Raw genomic sequence first — 26,600 nt, 5'->3', positions numbered from 1 at the left:
TGTCCTTTATCTTGCCTCTGAAGACCCCTAAGTGCTTTTGAATTATGTTAATATGAAAAGTCTAACTCCCTTGGAATTCCAGTTAGGAAATTATTCTTAATTGCTCAAACCCAATAGCCAAATTGGACCTAAGAAAGGTGGACCCAAGGGCAAGGACTTACTGAACAGTCTTGTAAACTTTTTTAGGAGTTTGGGAATTTAGTGCAAAATGTTCTAGGAAATGAGACCACATCAATAATGGGGAAATGTACAGAAGGAAAATACTGAAATCTTTCTGATATATGATAGTAGAAATGTATTTATTCCTAACTAGTTCTGAATGTCTCCGATATGGCAAAACCATGTACTTCGTTCTTTGTTTTCAGTGGATTTAGGTAATTGTTTCTGGCCAAGGATGAGTGATATTTCTTTGTTTTTGTTTTTGTTTTTTCTCTCTCTCTCCTCCTTACACTGTCTACTCACCATATGACTCCTGTTTCTGATCCCAGTTTTGTCTTGAATTTTCAATTAAGACTCATCTGGAAAATTCAATATTAAATTTATTATTTTTTTTTAAGAATTTGATCTGGCCGCAGAGTAAAATTAAAGTATTTGGAATCGTTGTTTAGGATAAACTGATGCCCAACCTCTAATGCCTAGACCCATCTTTGGGAAGGAAAGTTTAGTTAATACCACTAATCAAATATAGATTTGTGGGGAAATAAAATGTATTTAGATTTCATGAGTAAAATTTTAGGAGTCTGTCCAAATGAATTATTTAAAAAAGTGTTTTCTTATCTTTCTCTCAGTGTCCTGAATTTCTAGACCTTGAAAAATCTAAACTTAAATCCAAAGAATCCCTCTCAAGTGGGGTGCATCTGAACACAGCTTCAGAAGACAACTTGACTTCACTTTTAAAACAAGACAATGATCTCTCTTTAGAGCTTCACCCTCGGCAAAGAAAAACTTACCTTCATCCAATTAGGCATCCTTCTTTGACAGATTCATCCCTAAGCACTGTAGGAATCTTGGGTCTTCATAGGCATGTTTCTGATCCTGGTCTTCCAGGGAAATAATCATTTTGTACTATTTACTCACATACAATGTAAGTGCTTTTAATGGCTGTTTTCCTTTTTTTGTATTTAAATCCTCTCTACTTGACTCAGGGGCTCACAAGTTACCATTATATGCAAAAGTACTGTATATTTTCCTAAATTGAAGCTTGTAAGGTAAAATTGAGCAATTAGGATGTAAATATACATATGAACTCTTTTGTTCCAAATGTTAAAACTGCCAGCATCTCAAGGCATCTTATTATTATTTTTTTTAAATCATGTGCATGTTAGGAAACTCCAATTTCTCTTGCATGGAGACTCCTACTTACTACTTTTACTACCCCAGTATTTTGTTATGAAAATGCCTTCCAAGCAAGTAAGAAACCAAGGAATAACATTGCTCATGGATGCAAATCAGATGATCCTCAACTCATGGAAGTTCCAGGGGGAGAAAAGGAGCTTAGTCACTTTGAGAACAGATAGATACCCTTCTGTATCAACATGTTTCTAGTTACATTCATGTCACCACACTGAAAAAAAAAAAAAAGTTTTAGAGTTCTAAATCTCTGATCACGTAGGGAGTCATCTCCTAATACACGAATATAGGCCAGCTTTAATGAGGACAAAAAGGCCTTTCTATTTAAAATTCTGTCTCTAACTTAATTTACAAACTACCTAAAATATTTCGCACTGGCACATTTCCTTGAACATTTAGAAACAAGTTTTTCGTCATTTTTCTTTCTTTTTTTTTTTGTGAGGTGGGGAGGGAGTCTTCTCAAGAACTGCTAAAGCATGAGTGACGTACACAGCTTTGCTCTGATTCATATTTTAGTGCAATCCTGAACTGGATCAAAAGAGTGAACGCACATAGATCTTTTTAAAAAATGTGCAACCTAGTGGATGTGCATGGTAAAACTAGCTTCCATGTTGTTCCATGGTTTTCTTATCCCAGCTGTGGAAAACCCATGTGCTTTTACCTGCCGGTAAAGAAAAAAACACACCAGCAGTAAAATTTCAGTTTTGTTCAGTTATTCAAACACGTATGAAAATGTATTATTTATCATTGGGATCAATATATTTGAGCCCCAGAATATCAGAACATATGATGGAATGTATGTCAGTGTCTTTAACTGTTCGATTTTTTTGGAGGGAGGATATGCCTCTCAGAAAATTGAGATATGGAAAAAAATTGCAAGAATCCGATTTGTCAATTTTTAGTCAAGTTTTATTTCTCAATTCATCTGAGTACAATTTTAAACTTCTTATGGGCTTGCTCATTATATCCTGCCCTAACAAAATTTTGAAATTCTTGCAAGTTTCTTCATTCTTTAATAATTCTTATACTCGCATATATTTTTAAAGATATTATATCTGTGCGCATTATTAAATGGATTAATTTCTATCCCAAGGGATAGAAATCTAATCTGTTGACTTACTTTCACCTCTGACACTAATAGTTTCAAATATAAGCAACTCATTTACATTTACAAAGCGGTTGCACTATTTAAAATATGATTAAAGTGACCTTAAGTTGCTCCCTATGCAATTTTAAATGGTCACATGTGTGGGAGGCAGTCTGTAGGCATGAGCAAATTCGTATCCCTGCTAAACATTTGAAAAAGCAAAACAAGTATGTATGGCAAAATGATCAGTCCATTCGATAAAAAACAGAACAACTTAAGCTAGCTTCCCAAACCATGTGGTGTTGATGTAGTTACACATGTAGGGACTAACTGATGCTTTCCTTCTTTGATTCAACAAACACTTGTGTGTGCCTAGCAGGGGGAAAGAAATGGCTAACTTGGATTCAGAGGACTATTTAGGGATTTTATATCCATTTTTAGGCACATTTTTGCAGCTGCAACAAATTCCATAAGGATTGCCAGCCTAAGCTCCAGGGAAATTCAGAATGAATTTATCAGAGACTGTTCATCTGTAGGGAGCGAGGATTTGGAGCTGAGGAATTTAATCCTGATTGTTGGATTAGTGAATGCTTCAGCGGCAACATTAGTATGACATGTGTAAAATTCAGCATTCCATGTAAAGCCTTCATACTTCTCTATAAAAACTAAGCATGAAGGCATGGGAAGATGAGGAATAGTGTACAAGTATTCAGCTTGTTTAAATTCTAGCATAACACAAACTTTTTTCCTCTAAATTCCTTGACATAAAAGAATTGCTTGATATTACACTCTAAGTCTCAGAGAATTAGACAGGATTAAGAAGGTCCCCTCTTATAGGATCCTAGCATACAAAGAACCTAAACAATTTAAAGATGTAGTTAGTGAGACAGAAATGTCAGAGGCTCAATGGTTAAAATGACTTATGGATGACCAAAGCAATTCTCTGTAGTTACAAAATCCATCTCCTTGTCCAAGCCAGAGGTCTAATGCCTAAAGTCATTGTCACTTTTCCCTTGGGCTGTAGCAAACAATCTGATCCCTTCATGTGGGAATCCTCCCGAAAGGCAGGATTAAGGCTACAGCCCATTATAGCAGTATAGCAGTGCTCTCCTTCTAGGTAATTAGAAACACTAACAAAACTCCTTTTGTTTCCAACTAAAATCTTTACCTGGTTCCCAAGCCTAAATAAAATGCCATCTAAAATCTGAAGTTACCTGAGTGACAAATTTTCCCACTGTTATTAATTGCTGGGCAGAGAGCTGGAAGTATCATTTAACCCCATAGGGGAGTCCCATGTTCTAATTAGTTGATAAGGAAACTACAGATGAAAAATGCTGAAGCAATGTCCTTGCAGGATTTTTAAATTAATAATCACTCATTCAACCAACATGAGAAGGCAGAGGCAAATTTGGGATAGCCTAGTTTTTTAGGTCCATGATAACGGATTGGTCATCAGAGATGAATCCTCCCACTGTCCCAGTCAGAAGATATGGAAACTACTTGGTGTGAGGTTGAGTACGTATGTATGAGAGTTGCTTACAGATCTTTTTTGAAGTTTTATCTTTAGCAATGGTTCCAAAATGCCTAAAAGAACAATGTCCTTAACTAAACGTTTTAAAATTCCCATCATATATTATCAAAGGTTAAAATTTAGCACCTCATCAGCATATCTAAAATAATCATTCTTACAGCATCTTTCCTTTGAAGGCTTTTCATGGTTAAAAAAAGAGAGAAAATGTAGTAGATCTAGTTATTAAAAATGAATCACAGCACCGACTAATTTATAATACAGTAGTCTTTAAACTGCTTATTTGTGGTTAAAACGAAAAGTAGATCAATATATTTGAGTAGATTTCTTATTGCAAATCAAAATTTTTATAAATTACAAAAAACTTCAAATGTTATTAGATTTCTAATCATATTTTTGCAGTACAACAAATGTGTCTGTCATGTGAGTTAGAGGCACTTGGAAGACAAGCTGGTCTTCACATGTAGTCCTAGAATAGCAGTACTAACACCTTCGGGGAACACGCTACAAATGGATATTGTTGGGCCCTACCCAGACCTACTGAGTCAGAAACTCCAGGGGTGGGACCTGGCAATAATCTTTTAACAAGTTCTCCCCTATATCATCCTAGTAAACATAAGAACTTTGAGAATCATCAATGTAGAGCATGGGCTCTGCAGTCAGACCAACATGGGTCTCAGGATGAGTTCTTTCATTAATAGCTGTGTGACCCTGACCAATTTAATAAGGTCCCTGAGTCCTTTTCCTGAATTTGTAAAAATGAGATACCTGTCTCAAGAAACTTAAGGAAGAAATGAGAGAACATGTAGTAAAGTGCCTGGCACAAAGTAGGTGCCCCCAAAACTCTAGACTCTTTGATTCTCATCTAGGAACATGATATTAAAAACAATCAGGAAAACAAATTAGCTTTTATGTAATGTGCTATATGTCTCCAGCTAAATAGCCATTACCAAGACTGAGGTTTTTGATTCAGAACACACAAGTGTAGTTATTTTCTCCAATTGTATTTTGCACTATTAGGTTTATAGCTTTAAAGTAATACTTACTATTTATAATAACAGCGAGAGTATGAATGTCATTGTTACAAGCCTATCTACCCTGAATCAGTGTGAAATGCCAGGTATACAAGGTGATCTGTGAATTCAGTACTAGTAGAATGTGGTCTGTAAAGACTAGCTCACCGGGAAAGCCTCTCTTTAGATCCACGATATAGTTCCCACATGGATATTGGAAAATGCATTTTCAAAACACACTCTTAAAGGAAAGTACACTTTTTTTTTTCTTCAGAAAAACAGAATTGATAGTTGTAGTGGTTCTTTGCAGGCATCTAGGCCCACACTGCCATGCACAGATACGTCAGGCAGCCAGCCTAAGTCCAGTGTGCAGTGGTAGAAATGGCAAGACTCAATGTGGTACACCTGAATTAAAATCCTACCTTCTCCACTTACTTTCAAGACAAACTCTCAGTGAGCCAGGAGCCAAAACTATAAAGGGACAGTCTTAAATATCTTGAGAGGTGTTGAGGAGCCTCTGAAGCATATATGTGGAAGTGCCCTGTACACCATTAAGCACCATGTAACGGTAAGGTCATTATGTAACACGTGTATCATTACAATACGGTGCTATTATGGTGGAAATGCCATAGCATGACCTAGGTCTTCTGAAATCCTCCCATGGCGCTTTCCTCTACCCAACAGACAGCATTTTCACTCTGTGACAAAAATCTCTAGTGATTCTCACAGCACTCTCAAAGACCCAGTTAGTCAGAGAAGGAGAACACCAGTGCTAGGGATGCTACCACAGCATCCCAGGATTTGTCAAATCTTGCCCTTGTCCAATACCGATAGCATTATATGTTTGCGTTGCAATTGTCTTCTAGGTATGCAATAGCTTCCCCCTCCCTCCCTCCTAACTTCTTAAGGGTTCTCATTCAACGCTACTTTCTCTGGCTTCCATTTAACTTACAATGAAGTGATGTTAACATTTTAAAAACTAAAAGGATGTTTTAAAATGCTCTATAAAGTATTAGTTGTTGTGACTGATCAGTGCCTGAGCTTAGATTCATTACAGGTTGTGGTACAAATACACCTTACTCTAAGAATATGCAATACAGAAGAGAAAATTCACAGGAAGACATGAATTATTAATGATTGACGGCATGAAAAGAAAGCATTGCAAGGCTTATTCATATAAACTATTAAGCAGAGGTGGAGAAAGATGACTAATAAGTTATTTAAAACTAATACATTATTACTATGAATAGACAGATAACATATTTATAGGAATGCAATGTTAAGAACACAGAACTATACAATTGACCAATTTCATTCTTCTAGCAATCATAATCAAACTTTTAAATGAGAGTAGCAAGTATTATAGAAATGCTCCCAATAAAATATTTTTATTATGAGAAGTGGCAAAATTAGCATGGTTATTCTTGAAGAGCTAATGTCAAAACAGCTGAATTCCTAAATTGTAGTCATGACGTTTGTTACTTCCATTAGTTAATTTAAGAGATACAAAATAATTTGGTACACATACGGTTTTATAGCACTGTATGTTTAACCTGTATTTTTTATACTTCCCTTGTGCATACTGCTTTTAGATTGAACATAATCATACCTGTTAGCATTTAAACCATATCTTTTTTTTTTGTACTCATGTTATATTAAGTATTTTGATTACATGTTAGAAAATTCCACACCATTTCATCATCCTTATTTATTTAGGAGTAAAATTCAAGGATCAGTACTATCTTATAATTACCTCCTCTGTAGTTTCTTCAAAATGCCTCTACAATTACAACACTGAAATTATATGACACCCTTTTCCCCAAATATTAAAAAAATAAACATACTGAGGAATCCCTAGTTTTCATCTCCTAGGCACCCGATTTTAATGAAAGACACATTTACCTGCTTTTAGCTGAAATTTGCATTCTATGATTTTAGATAGGAAAATGTACATCAGAATGTTTGCCAGTTGAGTACATTTCAAAAAATGTGTGTTATCACATGAAAATTTCCGTCATCTGATACAAAGAAGCTCACTCACATTGGTTAAGTAGTAAGTACCTTGGAATGCTTTAAACGTAATGAAACATTCTACCAAAACATTCTTTTTCCTTGTCTTTATGCACATAATGTAGCATGAAATCATGATGCTTTTGAAATAATCTGTGCAGAAATATTTATTTTTTAGCAAATATTTTCTTCAAAGATTGGTATGTGGTATTGACAGTGTAATCTACTTGCACAACTAGTTTTGCAATAACCTACAAGTAACTGTAAATAAGAAAAATGTAAATTTCATGTAAAAATGGTTGCAAATTTTTGGTAGCTAAAAGTGTACAAGTTGTATTGAAAATATAGTATATATACATAATTTAAGAATGAAGCATATAATTTCTGATCTATTTATATGAAAATTCAAGAATTTGTAAAAGAAATTATTTTGGGGAAAAGAAAGTAAATCTCATTAGCTAGTTAGAATACTTTTATTAGAGAAGCCAACTATTTCCAACATTTTACTAGGCATAGTGCTAGATATAGGCATGGTGGTGCTGATGTATTTCATGAAATCTCATAATTGTAACAGTGCTACTACAGTTTTACTGAGTTCCACTGGGGCATCAGTAAACTGGATTGAATGGTAAAAAGCAGTAAATCTAAAATTAAAGAAACATAAAAACACTTCTTATTGGCTATCAAGAACATAATGGTAATTTACTGAAACATTTATGTTTCACGACTTAAGATTTCCGATAACTAAGCAAGCTTCAAATTACATGGGACATAAATTTTGTATAATGTGTACATGATTCATTTTTTTCACCGAGAATGGAAAATCCAGATAATATTATTTTCATTTGCCTAAGTTTCATATACACTTAATTTCTAACCCCCTCAGAATCGTTTATCTGTTATTTTATTTTTTTTTGAAAATCCAACTATCTTCAGAGAAATCTTTTCAATAAAATGTGTTGGTCATAATGTGGCATTTTCTAAACTAAAGGCTATTTGGTCCTTTTAATGGCTAAGATTCCCCACCATTCATTTTTTTCAGGTTTAAAAACCCAAGAGAACATTTCCCTATTTAATAAATGAAAAACCAAATCAAATATAGATTAGCAGAAAGCAATATACTGGTATCTTTAAGTGAGGTTGATTAGAAAATGAGAATCAAAGATCAAAGTATGAATAAGCTAATAATTTAACAACTTAAAATCTCTTGCCGTAAGATAAATTTGGGGGTGACGCATTTAGATAGCTTTGGGAAATTAAATATCCATCTAAAAGTTCAGCTAATCCTAATTTTTTTTAAATGGCCTATCATTTTCAAAAGAATATGGATCTTTATTTAGTATGTTTCTGGAACATTCATACCTGTTCAGGTTACCCTCTGAAATTCCAGTGATCACAGCAAGATAAGTGATTAAATACAGCCAGCTAAAATGCCAATGACTGCATGTATCTATAAAGTACATATTTATATTTTCATGCTTAAGGGAAAAGGTTGGGACACCCCCCCACACACACACATGCATACAATGTATCTGAAGATACTAATTCCTGGCATACTTGTGTCTGAATATAGCTATTAAATGACATAGCCCAATTCTCATTTTCTGTAAGCTTTCCAAATGGCCAGCATCTCTGACACTGTGGAAGGGGCACACCTGGAAATAAAAGTAGCACATCGGCAATGACCCTCTTCATCCCCTAACTGTATGGCACATCATAGTAATGTAGGAGTGCTGCCAATGTCTACTTGCTGTATATTCAGATACACAAAAGCACATTTGAGTTTTGAATGCTCGCAAAATAATACACAAAGCTGCAAATTACCAAGCTACCTGGGTAAAAGGAATATTAAGTAATATAAGGTTCTTTTCTTCATATGCCAGTAAAATATGTTTTTTAAAACAAGTAGAAAAAGACATGGCAAGAAACACTTAAAAGCACAGATTTCCCAGCATCCAAATAATGAGTTGATAGTGAGTCAGAAATTTTTCATTAAGTATCCTAGTGTTTTGCTGGAAAGTAGTTTTGTGCTCAGTTTTCTAAATTACAGGAAAAAATTAACTTAATATATGGACATATGTGATGTTATAACCTTATTCTAGTCTACAAATTGCCTAAACAGTATTCGTTTAAAATCCTCTCTGCATTCATCACTATACCAGAAGCTCTAAATATTTGTTTTTTTCTTTGTATCATCTAATTTTATTATAAAGTCTAGACATATTCTTAGGTGATAGCTTAGCATAGTACATTTATTTCAAAGTACTTACAAGACCAAAAAAAATGTGATTTTTAAATACAAGTTTCAAAGTACTAAAATACCTGTGGTTGTATTTTAAAATTTAAGAGAAAAAAAATCCTAACCTGAAAGCAGTCTTGGATTTTTACTCACTAAATATAATTATCAGACTTTCACAAATGTATTCCTACTAAGTTCCCAGAAAAGTGTTACAAATAGGAGAAAACATATCATCTATGAATCTGTCGATCATAAAACGACAAAAGAAAAGCACATTTCTGACAAACAGTATGTATTTAGTTTGTCCAGTTTAGTAATGCCAGAAGAGTACAGTGAACTTGATTTGTATATTTTACTTAAATTGATTTTTTTGTCACTTTTTAAATTGCACAGACTTTCAACTACATTAATAAATTCTACTTTCTTCCAGGGTGAATACCTTTTCTGGAAATAAACATATCGTTTGACATTTTTAAATTACTTTTTGTTTCTGAATGCATGCCTAAATAGATCAAATGAGCACCGTCCTTGAAATTACACTTAAAGTGGACCAAATTAAGATTCCAATAGTATTGATTTCCCCTTGATGTAATTTAACATGTGTAAACTGCCACTCAAAATAGAAGTGCAATACCTGACATTTAATCATTTGGCAGTGTTTTAGGCATAGGCGAATTACTGCACTGTTATTTGAACTGAAGCATCTCATATATGTAACAGATTTTGTATGATACAAAACTTTACAGCAAGCTATTTGAATGTTTATTAAAAAATTCTCAAAATGACATGGAAACATGTTTACTGTATAAATAAAAGCACTTAGATGTTAAGAGTGGACATTATTCAATAATTTACATCATTACAAGAAAAGTGGGTGTGAGTTAAACAGTACAAACCACCACACTATATTCATATTCCAGTCATTGTTCATCATCAGACTATGTAATTTTTACTTTAGTGATGGATGTCTGTTTACATCAATTTAGAGCATTAAAAAGTGAACTGCATTTCATTTGTATAAAAATCCAAGTAAAATAATGCCTAATGTTTGGTAAGATTATCTATTTAATGGAAAGCACAAAAGAACTGGCAATTAAGTTGGACTGGCATAGAGAATCAGTTTTGCTAGAGAAAGGAGTTCTGTGGTCAAAAAAAGTTTGGAAAAACTGGGTCAAGTAGAAGTAGACAGGATTTTATGTACCTCAGGCTTTATCAAGCTCCCTGAAAAGGATGAAAATTTCCCAAATATGTCTGATCAAAACTACTTCACAGACTTCCTGTGACCAAAATTCGTAGGAACACCTTTAGAAAAGGATGTTAGAGAATCATATAGAAAGTTCTAACACAAAGTGTTTGGCAAAAACTTATATGAATAATACCATATGTCATTTTTAAAGTTTTGTCTCAACTGTTAGCCTCCAAATAAGAGAAAGTATAGCAGACCTCAGAGCAGTACAGTGAGTAGATTACCTATAAGTTGGATGTTAAGATCCGAGGCTGTTGAGTCATATTATCACCCTTATTCAACATGAATGATATGAGCACATTTATATTAGTTTTTTCCAACAAGACTTCTAATTCGAATCCTGTTATTTTGTTTATGGCTCAGTTAACATCCTCTCCAATTATCAAATATATGTTCGTGGAAAAAAACTAACAGCCAGGGGATAAAAGTAAATGGTTTATTTAGCCACACATTTTTATACTGCTGACCAAATGAATATAGCAGCTAATTATTTAAAATTATAACGTCAAAATGACTATCCAATTCTTCCTTTCCAGGACCGTTAAAAGTTGATGTAAAATTCTGTAAGTTTATAAAGTTTTCTTTTAAGATACTGCCATTCATCCTCCACCCTTTAAGAAACAGAATTTTATAAAAAGCATAATTATTTTGGTCACTGGTCATACTAAAATCATGTCAATTTGTACTCACGTTTGAAGCCAGAAGAAATTCAGTTAAAGTGGAAGAAAAATACACGGTTTCTTAAATCTTAACTAAGACTAAGAATGTTTGCCAGGAAAGCAGCTCATTAATTACAACAGCTCACAAGGGGATCTTAAATGCTATGGATCTGATGACCACTTTGCAACTTCCACAGTAATGCCACAGAAATAGGCTGCGGCTGCAGTGGTCAGTACCCCCACATTACACACCTGCACTCAACGACTTACCAGTTTACCAACGCTAATGGTGAGCTCGCAACTAATGTTGAAAAAGTAAAACTTCCAATTTCTGAAAATTTAAACAAAGTGGTAGATTACTTGATTTTTTTTTAACTTTGTTAACAGTTGGCATTATGTATAAAATAATTTAGCTTAAGAGAATACATTGAAATGTTGACACTTCATTAGAAATATGTATCACTTCCAGAAAGTCTAGCTTTAAAAGGAAGATGCCATTTTAGGCCATCTACGTTGTCACTGATGGAAAAAGGGCAGCCATAAAAGGTATGTGTATCAAGAACTCCTTTTCCGCAGAAGACAAAAAAAATATATTGAAGAAAAATATGCACTGACAAAAGCCAAGGGGAAAAAATGCCTCCTGTAGCCTTATGGTGCACCTAAGGTGCTATAGCATAAAATTTCAGCAACTTTCTCTCTTCATAGACAAAGACTAGCGAGTTTCTGTTCTTGAAAATGTGATCAAGGAATAAATTCTTCCACAAATATGGCACAAAATCTAGTCTTCTCCTTCTAGTTCACCTTGAACACCAAGGACTACAAACAAAAAAGTATAATTTGTAACCTTCAGGTAAGTATACACTAGCTTTATCCAGCTTTCGTTATTTGACTTCTTATATACTCTATCTGGTAAGTACAGTCTTCTGGGCTAACAATGTTAAAAATTAAGGTTAAAAGTTATTTACATCAATTCATCATATACCAATATTTTATGATACTATACAGATAGCTGTTAAGCGATAAATTTCCTAAAAGCAATTATTGTTCCAAATACAAAAATGCTTCTTTTATTGCTCTAAATTATGCACCAAAGGATAAATACGTAGAAAGGGAACAGATGTAAAAGGGAGAAACACAGAAAAGCCCCAAGAGCTTCAAATTCAAAGTAGTCCAGTTAGTTTCTTCCAAGTAAAAAAAGTTCACAGTGTTTCTTCAGCTTTCAAATTCTAGACATTCAAATTGCCATAGTACCCTGCAAAAACTAATATAGGAAAAATCATCAGCTGGTGGCAATAAAATGGTTTTTGTTTTTGATTAATTACATTCCATAAAAGCATTTTAACAAGAGGGGAAGTTTTAAGTGTTTCCAAGGCTTGCAGTTTAAACCAGGATATACCAGCAGGGAAATGAGGGAAATGCTGACCCTCTAACTCCCCTATAACAAAAACAAAACCAAACCCCCGAAATATTGATGTACATGTGAAACATAATTTTCCTATAGTTTTAATTAAACTCAGGCTAATTACAACCATATGAAATGAGAAATGAAGGGAGAAATGAACAGCATCATAACCATAGATGAAAATTTCCTCTCTCTTAAAGATCACCAAAAGTAAACAACTCTTTATAAAAATAATGGTCGGTTTGCCCTCAAAAATAATTTGAAAGATAAACTGCCAAAAACACATCATAAAATTTAAAATTGTCAAGTTGGAAAATAAATGAATGAATGAATAAACAAACAAACAAACAAACAAACAAATAAATTGTCAAGTTGGTATTTGTATAAATACTGGATCATATATGCAGTTGGCTGAAATATACAGAAAAAGAATATGGTCTATAAAATATATTATTCCCAGTACTGATACTAGGGATCACTTAAATTTTTTGACACAGTGTAAATATCAGAATACTTACATCGTCATATACAAAATTCACAACACCTTGTTGCAAGTGGTCTCTTCTTCTAAAGAAATCTTCAAACAAACAAAAAATATTAAAATCTTAAGTATATAGTTTCAAATACTTGGTATCCCTAAGCACTAAAAAAATGACTAATATCATACTCAAAAGGTTATTTAAATTCCACATAGCGTAATATTAGTTCTGGGTATACAATATCATGAGTCAGCAATTCCATACTTCACCAAGTGCGCACATCACGACAAGTGCATTCCTTAATCCCCATCCCCCTCACCCATCTCCCCTCTGGTGACTCAGTTTATTCTCTATAGTTAAAAGTCTGTTTCTTAAATTTCCCAAGCATGAAATCATATGGCATTTATCCTTTTCTTGACTTATTTCACTTAGCTTAATATTCTAGCTCCATCCAGGTCATTGCAAATGGCAAGAGTTCATTCCTTTTTATGGCTGAGTAATATTCCACTGTTTATATACACCACATCTTCTTTATCCATTCATCAATTGATGGATACTTGGGCTGTTTCCATGATTTGGCTACTGTAGATAATGCTTTTACAAACATCAGGGTGAATGTATCCCTTCGAATTAGTATTTTTGCATTCAGTGGCTAACTACCTGGTAGTGCAATCGCTGGATGGCACAGCAGTTCTATTTTTAACCTTTTGAGGAACTTCATACTGTGTTCCATACTGGCTGTACCAGTTTGCATTCCCACCAACAGGGCAAGAAGGTTCCCTCTTCTCCACATCTTCACCAACATCTGTTGTTTCTTGTGTTGCTGATTTTAGCCATTCTGACAGGTGTGAGGTGATTAATGCATTATAGTTTTGATTTGTCTTTCCCAGTGATGTTGAGCATTTTCTCATGTGTCTGTTAGCCATCTGGATGTCTCTGCAGAAATTTCTATTCATGTCTCTTGCCCACTTTTTAATTGGATTATTTATTTGTTTTTTTGGGTGTTGAGTTTTATAAGTTCTTTATATATTTTGGATACTAACCCTTTATCAAATATGTCATTTGCAAATATCTTCTCCCATCCTATAGACTGCATTTTAGTTTTGTTGATTGTTTACTTCACTGTGTAGAAGCATTCTATTTTGATGAAATCCCAATAGTTTATTTTTGCTTTTGTTTTCCTTGCCTCAGGAGACCTATCTGGAAAGAAATTGCTACAGCTGATGTCAAAGAGGTTACTGCCTATGTTCTCCTCTAGGACTGTTATAGTTTCAAGTCTCACATTTAGGTCTTTAATTCATCTTAAATTTATTTTTGTGTATGGTGTAAGAAAGTGGTCCAGTTTCTTTATTTTGCTTGTTGCTGTCCAGTTTTCCCAACAACATCTGTTGAAGAGACTTTTTCCCATTGGATATTCCTTCTTGCTTTGTCAGAGATTAACTTACCACAAGTTGTGGGTTCATTTTTGGGTTTTCTATTCTATTCCATTGATCAGGGTGTCTATTTTTGTGCTAGCACCATTCTGTTTTTTTGTTTTAAAGATTTATTTGTTTATTCATGAGAGACACAGAAAAAGAGGCAGAGACATAGGCAGAGGGAGAAGCAGGCTCCCTGCAGGAGCCAGATGCGGGACTCGATCCTGAAACTCTGGGATCATGCCAAGCCAAAGGCAGATGCTCAACTGCTAAGCCACCCAGGCATCCCAGCACCATACTGTTTTGATTACTACAGCTTTGTAATATAACATGAGTCCAGAACTGTGATGCCTCCAGCTTTGTTTTCTTTTTTAAGGTTGCTTTGGCTATTCGAGTCTTTTGTGTTCCATAAAATTTTTAGGATTGTTTGTTCTAGCTCTGTGAAAAATGCTGTTGGTATTTTGATACTGATTGCATTAAAAGTGTAGACTGCTTTGGTAGTCTAGACAATTTAACAACATCTGTTCTTCCAATACATAAGCATGGAATGTCCTTCCATTTCTTACCAATTTCTTTCATAGTGTTTTATAGTTTCCAGAGTACAGGTGTTTCACCTCCTTGGATAGTTTATTCCTAGGTATCTTATTGTTTTTGGTGCAACTGTAAATGGAACTGATTCCTTATTTCTCTTTCTGCTGCTTCATTATTGGTACATTGGAATGCAACAGATTTCTGTACATTGATTTTGTATCATCAAATTTGTGTATCAGTTCTAGCAATTTTTTGGTGGAATCTTATAGGTTTTCCATATAGAGTACCATGTCATCTGCAAATAGTGAAAGTGTGCCTTCCTCCTTGCTGATCTGGTTGCCTTTTACTTCTTTTTGTTGTCTGACTGCTTGCTAGAACTTCCAGTACTATATTTAATAACAATGGTAAGGGTGGACATCCCTGTCTTGTTCCTGATCTGAGAACTGAAAACTTCCTCAGTTGAGGATGGTATTAGCTGTGGGTTTTCATATATGGCCTTTATTATACTGAGGTATGTTTCCTCTAAGCCTACTTTGTTGAGAGTTTTTTTTATCATTAATTGATGTTGTACTTTGTTAAATGCTTTTTCTGCATCTACTGAAATGATCATATGGTTCTTATCCTTTCTTTTATTAATGTGTATCATGGTATATCATGATGATTGATTTGTAAATAATGAACCACCCTTGCAAACCAGGAATAAATCCCACTTGATCATAGTGAATTATTCTTTTAATGTACTATTAGATTTAGTTTGCTAATATTTTATTGAGAATTCTTGTGTCTATGTTCTTCAGAGACATAACCTGCAGTTCTCTCTTTTTTTTTTTTTTTTTTAGGGTTTTAGGCGAGTCTTTATCTGTTTTGGTAGTAGGGTACTGCTGAAGTACTGGAAGTTTTCTTTCCTTTTCTATTTTTTGAAATAGTTTGAGTAAAATAGGTATTAACTCTTCTTTAAATGTTTGGTGGCATTTACCTATGAAGAAGCCATCTGATCCTAGACTTTTGTTTGTTTTTTATTACAGATTCAATATCTTTGCTGGTTATCAGTCTATTCAAGTTTTCTATTTCTTTCTGGTTCAGTTTTGGTAGTTTATATATGTCTAGGAATTTGTCCATTTCTTCCAGGTTGTCCAATTTGTTGACATATAGGTTTTCATAATATTCCCTTATAATGAGTTTGTGTTTTTGTGTTGTTGGTTGTTATTTTTCCTTTTTTGTAGTTTTATTTATTTAGGTCCTTTCTCTTTTCTTTTTGATAAATTTGGCTAGAGGTTTATCAATTTTATTAATTTTTTTGAAGAACGAGTTCCTGATTTCATTGATCTGTTCTACTGATTTTTTAGATTCTATATCATTTATTTCCACTCTAATCTTTATTATTTCCTTCCATCTGCTGGCTTTGGATTTCTTTTGTTGTTCTTTTTCTAGCTCCTTTAGGTCTAAGATTAGGTTGTTTAAGATTTCTCTTGCTGCTTGAGGTAGGCTTGTATTCCATATACTTCCCTTTTAGGACCACTTTTGCTGCATCCCAAAAGTTTTGAGCCATTGTATTTGCATTTTCATTTGTGTCCCTGTATTTTATTTCTTCTTTGATATCCTGGCTGATGCATTCATTGTTTAGTACCATGTTAACTTCCATGTATTTATGGTCTTTCCAAATTTTGTCTTATGGTTGACTTCTAGTTTCTTAGTATTGTGATCAGAAAAGATGCATGGTAAGATTTCAATCTTTTTATATTTGTTGAGGCCTGATTTGTGACCTAACAGGTGATCCATTCTAGAGAATGTTCCACATGTACTTGAAAAGAATGTATATTATGCTGTTTTAGGATGAAATGTTCTGAATATATCTGTTAACTCATCTGGTTCAAGGTGTCATTCAGACATTGTTTCCTTTCTGTTTAGATAATCTGTCCATTGATCAAGTCGGCTGTTGATGTCCCCTGCTATTATTGTATTATTATCAATTAGTTCCTTTATGTTTGTTATTGTTTGATATATTTGGGTACTCTCATGTTGGGCGCATAAATATTTACAGTTGGTAGATCTCCTTACTGGATTGTCCCCTTTAATTATGATATAGTGCTCTCTATCTCTTGTTAGTCTTTTCTTTAAAGTCTGGTTTGTCTGATAGAAGTATTGCTACTCTGTCTTTCTTTTGACACCCATTTATGTGATAAATATTTCTCCATCTCGTCACTTTCAATCTTCAAGTGTCTTTAGATCTAAAATGAGTCTCCTATAGGCAGCATGTAAATGGTTATTATTTTTTTTACCATTCTGATCCCTATGTCTTTTGATAGGAGTACTTAGTCCATTTACATTCAAAATATTTATTGATAGATAGTAGTTAGTGCCATTTTATTACTTACTTTGTCATTGTTTCTGCAGATTTTCTCTGATCCTTTCTTGTCTTTGTCACTTTTGGTCTCTCTGCTGCACTCAGAGTCCTCTTTAATAATATTGTAGGGATGGTTTAGTGGTCACAAACTCCTTTAGTTTTTGTTTGAGAAACTCTCCTTCTATTCTGAATGATAGCCTTGCTGGATACACTATTCTTAGCTATGGATTTTTCCCATTCATCATCTTGAATAAATCATGCCATTCTCTTCTGGCCTGCCAAGGTTCATCTGAGAAATCTCCAGTTAACCTTTGGGTCTTCCCTTATCAAGTTAAGGACTTCTTTTGTTTTGCTGCTTTTAAGATTTTTTCTTTATCACTTATGTTTTGCAAATTTAATTACAATAGGTTTGGTGTGGTCTGCTTTTCTTGATTTTGAAGGCATCTTCTGTGCCTCTTGCATCTGGATGTTTGTTTCCTTCCCCAGATTAAAGAAGTTTTCTGCTTTTTTTTTTTTTTTCAAATAAATTTTCTGCCCCCTTTTCTTTCCTTTCTTCTTCTGGAACTCCAGTAATATGAATGTTATTATATTTGATGGAGTCACTGAATTCCCTAAGTCTATTTTCATATGCCATGATTTTTCTCTCTCTTGTTCAGCTTCATTATTTTCCATTATTTTGTCTTCTAGGTCCCTAATTTATTCCTCTGCTTCTTCCAGCCTGCTTTTCATTACATTAAGCCTGTTTCCAATCTCATTTATTGCATTCTTTATCTCTAGTTGATTCTTTTTTAACTCTTTTATCTCCGTGGTAAAGGTCTCACTGATTTTTTTTTCTTTTTTCTATTCTTTTCTCAAGCCCAGTGAGTATCCTTAAGTTTCTTTAAATTCACCATTAGGAATATTATTTACATCTGTTTTGCTTGGATCTCTGGCCATAGCCTTATCTTGTTCTTTCATTTAGGATAAATTCCTCCATCCTGGCATTTTGTCTAAGTCTCTTACCTTTTTCTATGTGTTAGAAAAGACAGTTATGGCACCTGCTCCTGGCAGTAGTAACTTTATGAAGAATAGGTCATGTAGTGTCCAGAGCCTGGCACTTTAGGGAATGTCTCTGGTATGTGCAGTGTATGCTCTGCTCTTATGTTTTGGCTGGTATGTCCTTTAGGCCAGTCACACAGAGGCTCTACTCATCTGCTGTGGGCAGTGTTCCGTCCTTGGCCAGAATGTGGCAAGTTTTACCTAGGTGTCCACTGGTCTCCTTATTAAATAAGACCTAACACCAGCTGCACCAGAACTGAGGCTCTACAGAACTCTTGTTGAGACATGGTGTGGGCAGGGGATTGTGCTGGTCTTCTGGGGCTAAAGCCCACCATGCTGGGACTGAGTTAAGTTTGACTGAGAAAGCAGTCCTGCCAGAGTGCAGAGGTTTGCTATAAACAAGTTAGGCAGCCAGTATCAGTGCTGAACTGCTTCTTGCAGGTGGCTCTGTATTTATGCTAAGGGGGTGGGAGAGGGAAATGACACCAGCCAGTTCCTCTGTTCAGGAGAGGTATCTCCATGAAACTGCCTCTCAGGGACACGCTCTTAGAAGAGTGAATACTCTCCCTTGTGTGCTACAAGCATTCTTCAGATCATTGTTTCCAAGCTGTCTGCCCTCTGGGCTCTATTCCAACCTAGCACAAGGACCTTTAAAGTCTGAGCTTTAAGCCCCACTGATTGCAAGAACTCACAAAACTGAGCCCCTCTCATTTTCCAAGCCAATGGCTTTGGGGAAATATTCTTGTGCATTCCTGGGTGTTCCTCTCTTACCCTTTTCCCTGAGCACAGCTTCCACCTCTCTGTAGCACCCATGATCCGTTTCTCCCCTAAAATACATCTCTGCCCTTTCTACCTTCTTTGATGGGGCCTCTTCTCCCCCTTTAGTTGTGTCTCCTCCTTTATCAATCTTCTGCTAATTTCTGGACTATATAGGATGATCTGTTAGTTATCTAGGTGTGTTTGTGGGAAGAGACAAACCTATGGTTCTCCTACTCCCCTGCCATCTTCCCTCTCTCTCTTCATTCTCAATTAAATCAAGTGATTTCATATCCTGGGGACTGACACATGAAGAAACTTTCCAAAATTGAGCTATAACAAATTTTCACTATTCATATTACTTAATTTTTAAAGCCTTAAAAGTGATTAGATTTAATAGTGAATAAAAGTAAAAAATACATTATTATAAAAAAAGTTGAATAAAATGAAAGATATTCAGAAAAACAGCTATATAACACTGCATCTATTTTTAAAATGTCAATACCTGTCAATGCTCGAAGCTTCACACAGCAAGCAACATAATCATCAAAGAAGATTCGGCCATTTTTGCTGTACCGTTTAACAATAGCAGTTAATGTTTGAGGACTCAATCTGTAACCTAGAAAAAGGAATTTATACATTAAAATTTCTAAAACCAAACACCATAAGAACACAACATTGCATTTTCTTTAAAAACAATTGTAAAATAAATTTCCAAAATTCATTCCATAAAAATATATACTAGAAACCAAATACATTCACATTAAAATCTATCAAAGACTTATTACTAATAAAATAATAAAATGGGCAAATCCATTTTGAGTTCATTTCTGTGTATAGTATAAGAAACTAGTCGAATTTCATTCCTTTGCATGCAGCTGTTCAGTTTTCCCAACATCATTTGTTGAAGAGACTCTTCCCCATTATACATTCTTGCCTCCTTTGTCTTGCTAGTATCACCAGTCTAACTTTGTAATGAAGTCAAAACTAAGAAAGCAATTACATTTTTAAAATATATTTTGATTTTTATATAATGTCAAGTATCTTATAGGTTTTAATGCTTCAATATTTCAATTCTGTAATTTGAGACTTCTTTAAAGAATATTAGAGAAAATATTATTACAGATCTTTTCTATCATTTAAATTTTGTATTTCCTTTTTTTCTTTTTAATTTTTCATTGAGGTATAATTGGCATATAAAATTATATTAGTTTCAGATGTACAACATAATGATTCCATAGTTGTATGTATTGCAAAATGATTATTATAATAAGTGTAGTTACATCTTTACCCTATATAGTTACAGAATTTTCTCCTCTTATTATGAAAACTTTTAAGATCTACTTTTAGCAGCTTTCAAATATATGTATAGTTTACTGTGAAGGGTGCTGGCCTAGAATTATTATCTTTATATATTACTGGATTAGATTTGGACAGAAGACACTAATCTTTTTTTTTTTTTTGGAGAGACACAGAGCAATAGCACATAAACTGAGAGAGAGGGGCATAGAGAGAGGAAAAGAGAGATTCTTAAGCAGGCTCCACACCCAGCTTGGAGCCCTGATGCAACACGGGGCTCAATCTCATGACCTTGAAATCATGACCTAAGCCAAAGTCAAGTCGGATGCTTAACTGACTGAGCTACTCAGGCACCCCCAAAAGACAAAAATCTATTCAAAGGGGAAAACAATAATAAATGTAGAGAAATTCCTTATGTGGCTACAATAAAATATAACCCAGAAACTTGTTAAAAATAAAGAAAAGGAAAGGTATAATTTAATAGAAGTAAAATATGCAAATGAATGTAATTATATGCAAATGTTTTTTAAGCTTCCTCGTAGGAAGTTATGATCCTGATGTGGTAATAAAAATCTTAAGATTTCCTATAGCATCCTTAGCAAAATAATTTGAATATTTTAAAATATATCTGAAGATCTTAAATTTGAATAATCTGCAATTCTTCCTTGTGGCACGCAACTCTCTATGTGAACTCTAGCGGTTTTCTTTTTTGTAAAAGGTCATATTAATTTTCAACACTATGTTGAGTTAAGGGTCAAGTTTAATCCATTAGGTATTAATACTCTGACTGAACTACATATGATGTGGCTAGGATTGTCCCCAAAACTACCACCTATTAAATTAAAATGTCTATTTACAAAACAAGTCACTAGTTTTAACTTTTTAAATTGGAATTGAAGATAATGTACACTGTGTTCAGATTTTAACTCTCAAAAGGTTAATTTTCTTTAAATGTATTTTGTTTAGAAATGAGTGTAAGTAAAATAATAGAGGTAAACAAAATTAAGAAAACTACTTAAAATTGCATGAACTGTAAAAGCAGGTTAAACATCATTTTATGTTAAAATGTTTGAAAGAAAATAGACAGTGAATCTTAGTTTACCAAAGGTAGAATAAAATTAAAGTTACATTCTTTTAAAATACTCTAAAATGCAGACTTCCCATTTTGAGGTATTTGTTATATACTGTGTATACTAATTACATAAGAAAGAAAATTTAGAAAACATGTTTTTTACTGTTGAAAAGCTAGACTATAATATGGAGCATAACATACTGAAATAAGCCTTTGCTATCAAATTAGAGCTCTTATCACAAATGAAAGATATTCCATGCTCCTGGCTTGGAAGAACCAGTATTGTTAAAATGTCCATATTACCCTAAACAATCTAGACATTCAATACAATCCCTGTAAAAGATCAATGGCATTTATCACAGAACTAGGACAAGTGATACTAAAATTTGTATGGGACTACAGAAGACCCCAAATTGCCAAAGTAATTCTGAGAAAGAAGGACAAAACAGGAGGTATCACAATTTCAGATTTCAAGACATACTAGAGCTGCAGTAATCAAAACAATGTGGTACTGGCACAAAAACAAACACAAATATCAATAGAACAGAACAGAGAGCCCAGAAATAAACTGAGACTTATGTGGTCAATTAATTTATGACAAAGGAGGCAAGAATATATAATGGGGAAGAGTCTCTTCAACAAATGATGTTGGGAAAACTGAACAGCTGCATGCAAAAGAATGAAATTCGACTAGTTTCTTATACTATACACAGAAATGAACTCAAAATGGATTTAAAGAAGTGGGGCATCTGGGTGGCTCAGTCGATTGAGCGTCCAACTCTTGATTTTGGCTCAGGTTATGATCTCAGGGTTTGGCATCGAGCACCATCAGGCTCTGAGTTCAGGGAGGAAAGCCCTCAGAGGGCTTATCTACCGCTTCCTCTCCTTAGGCCCCTCCCTCTCTCTAAAATAAATAAATAAAATCTTTAAAAAAAATAGATTAAAAAACTAAAGTGAGACCTGAAACCATAAAACTCCTAGGAGAAAACAGGCAGTAATTTAACATTAGCTGAAGCAACCTTTTTCTAGATAGGTCTCCTGAGGCAAGGGAAACAAAAGCAAAAACAAATCACTGGGACTACACCAAAATAAAAAGCTTTTACACAGTGAAGAAAACCATTAACAAAATGAAAAGGCAACCTACTGAATGAATGGGAGAAGATATTTGCAAATCACATATCCCACAAGGGATTAATATCTAAATATAATGAGCTTATACAACTCAATACCAAAAACTCCAAATAATCCAATTAAATATGGGCAGAGGACCCAAAGAGACATATTTCCAAAGAAGACAAACAGATAGGGGCACCTGGGTGGCTCAGATGATTAAGTGTCTGCCTTCAGCTCAGGTCATTATCCCAAGGTCCTGGGATAGAGCCCCACATCAGGCCTCCTGCTCAGTGGGGAGTCTACTTCTCCCTCTGCCCCTGCTCATGCTTTCTCTTTCTCTCTCAATAAATAAAATCTTAAAAAAAAAAAAAAAAAAAAAACGATGACAGATGACCAACAGACACACAAAAAGATACTCAACATCACTCATCATCAGGGAAATTCAAATCCACAATGAGAGACAACCCCACTTGCAACTGTCATAATGGCTAAAATCAAAAAGACAAGGACTAAAAAGTATTGGTGAGGATGTGGAGAAAAAGAAACCTTCCTGCAGTATTGGCAGGAATGTAAACTGGTGCAACCACTGTAGAAACAGTATGGAGATTCTTCAAAAAATTAAAAACAGAACTATCCTATGATCCAGTAATTCCATTGCTGCATACTTACCCAAAGAAAAGCAAGACAGTAATTTAAAAAGATATATGCAGTCCTATGTTTATTGAGGCACTATTTACAATAACCAAATTATGGAAGCAACCAGAGTGTCCATCCACAAATAAGTGGATAAAAAAAAAGATGTGGTATATACACAATGAAATATCACTCAGCCATAAAAAAGAATGAGATCTTGCTATTTACAACAACATGGATGCACCTATATAGAGTATTATACTAAGTGAAATAAGTCAGAGAAAGACATGATTTCACTTAAATATGCTATTTAAGAAACAAAACAAAGAAAAAAGGGACAAACAAAAAGGGACTCTTAAATTCACAGAGCAAACTGATGGTTGCCAGAGGAGAAATTAAGAGGTACAAACTTCCAATTAAAAAAATGAAGTCGAGGGATCCCTGGATGGCTCAGCGGTTTAGTGCCTTTGGCCCAGGCCATGATCCTGGAGTCTCTGGATCGAGTCCCACATTGGGCTCCCTGCATGGAGCCTGCTTCTCTCTCTGCCTGTGTCTCTGCCTCTCTCTCTCTCTCTCTCTCTCTCTCTGTCTCTCATGAATAAATAAATAAAATCTTTTAAAAAATAAAAAAATAAATAAAGTCACAGAGATGAAAAATACAGCATAGGGAATACAGTCAACAAGATCATAATATACACTGTATGACAGATGGTATATATACTTGTGGTGAGCACCGAGTAATGTCTAGAATGGTTGAACACCTGATATGGATTTGTATAGAAGTGTTGTACACCTAAAACTAATATAATACTGCATATTAATTATATTTCAAAAAAATGGTAAAAATATCTAAATAAATAAACACTAGAGATCTTACTAAGTTACAGAAAATACAATATAAATGGTGAGTACCAATGATTAGGGGACTACATTTTAATAAAGTGAACAGATGAAATTTAGAAATTATTTTATCAACCACATGTATAAAATATCATCTTTTGGAAAAATCATAGATAAAATGGTTTTGTTAAATGTCATCAGTCAGAATATATCTACAATCTTGAAATCAAATTGGCTAACAATTGATATAATATATTCCTTAAACTCTAATAATTACGATTCATCTCATCAAAGAACAAAGATGATCTGGATAGATTCTAAAGAATTTTAATATACTTACCCATTGCAGCAATGGCTTGATTCAATTCATGATGTTCTACTGTGCCACTTTGGTCTTGATCAATAGCTATGAAGTGTTGCTTCCAAGCATTAAGAGCTGCCCAAAGTTCTTTGAATTCATTAAATCCCATTTTTCCTGTGTAATCTCTCTGATAGTTTTATTAATAAAAATAAGTTTTGATACCAAAGAGAATTTACTTGACCCAAAACTGTAAATCATGACTAAAAAATTGTTAGTATGCTTCTGCAAGTTAGCCAAGTTTAGCATATGAATAGACTTCTGTGTAAAAATGGAAAAGTACAGAATTCAAACAGGATCTTACAAAGTATTTTTAAAATCTCCAATTTACTATGGTCATTTATAGCCAACAATTGCTTGGTTATATTCAGAAAGCAATTATTTCATATTCTAGTATATTCTATTTTTATTCAAGGATACATCCAACATGGCGATCATAATTCTGCAGGTTTCCAAACTGAAGGCTATAAAACATATTTATTATTTCAATTGGAGTCTGCCCAATTTTATCTATGTAAAATTATAACAATTTCTATTTTATACAAGAAAATGTTTAAAAATTGCCAAAAATACACAATCACCCTTTATCAACAGACTTTAAATGTTAGGGATCCTTGAGGGGGAAGAGAAAAGGATGAAAATAAAGATCACAACTACTTCAAACTACTAACACTAGTCAGGGGATTTGGGTAGTTAGATATACAATGATAAAATAACTGAAAATTACTTTTATAGGTGAAAGGAGGGCTTCAGTGTTCCGAACATAAATGGTAAGTAGGTTTTAAGTAGAAGTCTAACCTATACACAAAAATCACAAGAACTGAAGGAGTTAGAGATTTAATTAAAGCTTAGGTGAAGGACTGGCTTATGATAACATCTGAAAGGCAGATAAGGGCCAGATCATGAAAATCTTGAATGCCACCCTAAAGATTTAGACTAATGGAAGTCACTGAAGAATTTAAGGAACAGACTTAAAGCAGTGGGGCAATTCTTAAATTTTCATTCCAGAAACATCCTTTCACATTGACCAGACTACAGAGTAAGGTAAGATATAGGTAAATCATTTGCTAGTTTACTGCAATCAATCAAATAAGAAAAATATGAGCTTCTGATCTGAAGCAGCTATTTTCCCTTAGGAGAGGGAAAAGGCAGGAAGAAAAAAGTAAATATAAACATCTTAAAATCATGGGTTATTAGGAACATTAACACCTCATATCTAAAGAACTGTAACTGAAGACTCAGTAGAATTTAATTTTTCTAACCCTTATCATAATTGCATTGAACTGGTAAGCTGATTTGTCTCAAGACCAATTATAGGTCAGTCCTGATAAGAGATATTATGTCAGTACAGTTTAGTTAAGCTTACAAAGTTCTTACTAGTAGCTCCTTAAAAATGAATGCATAAATAAATAAAAATGCTTAAAATTAAGTTATCTTATTTTTTGATAAAATATTTTGAAATTTTTATAAATGAAAAACATTTCAGCTAAATTTTAGGGCTATTAAGAAAAAATCATAAAACATTTTATAAGTGAGAATAGCCAACTTTAAATTAATACAGCGTCAATATTAGAATAGGTGGTTACAGTATTTTCAGATGGACAATTCAACAGACATTCGATGAGCATTCACTAAGAGCCAGGTAGTATGATTTTGTGAATTCACATGCTATTGCAAGAATTGCAAGTATTATAAGTCCCAGTTTTACAAATGAAGAAACAGAGGCCCAGAATAAAGTTTTCAAGTTCCCAGAGCTAATAAGTGGAAAAGTCAGGACTGGAGCCCAGAGCTCCTTCATAAGGATACTACTCAAGTGGGAAGAGGGTGGCAAAGTTTCCATAAGAAATCTCTGGCTGACATTCAATCATTTTGTAAAGCAAATGATATGTTTTGCTTTCAAGTTAACATGGCACACATCCATTACATGGGAGAATCTGAACATATGATAACAAATGGCAAGTGCTGAGTCTTCAAATAAGCACATCTTCCATCACAAAATAGGATTGAATATATGTGTATATCAGATTAAATATTTTTGACAAAGAATAGAGAAGAATTTTTAGGAAAGTTAATAGATTTTCATTTCCCCCAATACCCCATTACAATGGACAAAAAATTAAATCTTCTAAAGTCAAACCATTAGAAAAAAAGAGAATGAGAGATAAAGGAAAAGAATTACGTAAAAAGT

General features: G+C 34.0%; 2 protein-coding genes across 10 annotated transcripts in view; one reads left to right on the top strand and one right to left on the bottom strand.

Annotated features, from left to right (window-relative positions):
• The window catches only part of KCNH7 (potassium voltage-gated channel subfamily H member 7), a 478,835-nt gene extending 468,778 nt beyond the window's left edge, over positions 1-10,057 (top strand). For both annotated transcript variants that reach the window (XM_049106394.1, XM_025471042.3), the window contains exon 16: positions 789-10,057. In XM_049106394.1, coding sequence (XP_048962351.1) covers positions 789-1,055 — 267 coding nt within the window. In that variant the 3' untranslated portion in view covers positions 1,056-10,057. The remainder of the gene's footprint in view (positions 1-788) is intronic.
• An 838-nt stretch (positions 10,058-10,895) lies between these two features.
• The window catches only part of GCA (grancalcin), a 52,758-nt gene continuing 37,053 nt past the window's right edge, over positions 10,896-26,600 (bottom strand). For all 8 annotated transcript variants that reach the window (XM_049106398.1, XM_049106401.1, XM_049106400.1 and 5 more), the window contains 5 exons: positions 24,833-24,876; positions 24,395-24,542; positions 19,603-19,716; positions 13,053-13,111; positions 10,896-12,393 (listed from right to left, as the gene is read on the bottom strand). In XM_049106398.1, coding sequence (XP_048962355.1) covers positions 12,367-12,393; positions 13,053-13,111; positions 19,603-19,716; positions 24,395-24,542; positions 24,833-24,876 — 392 coding nt within the window. In that variant the 3' untranslated portion in view covers positions 10,896-12,366. The remainder of the gene's footprint in view (positions 12,394-13,052; positions 13,112-19,602; positions 19,717-24,394; positions 24,543-24,832; positions 24,877-26,600) is intronic.

The sequence above is a fragment of the Canis lupus genome, chromosome 36 (assembly GCF_003254725.2).
Source record: "Canis lupus dingo isolate Sandy chromosome 36, ASM325472v2, whole genome shotgun sequence".
Lineage (NCBI taxonomy): Eukaryota > Metazoa > Chordata > Mammalia > Carnivora > Canidae > Canis > Canis lupus.
The sequence above is the reverse complement of the archived record's forward strand: the minus strand, read 5'-3'. Positions and strand labels throughout refer to the sequence as shown.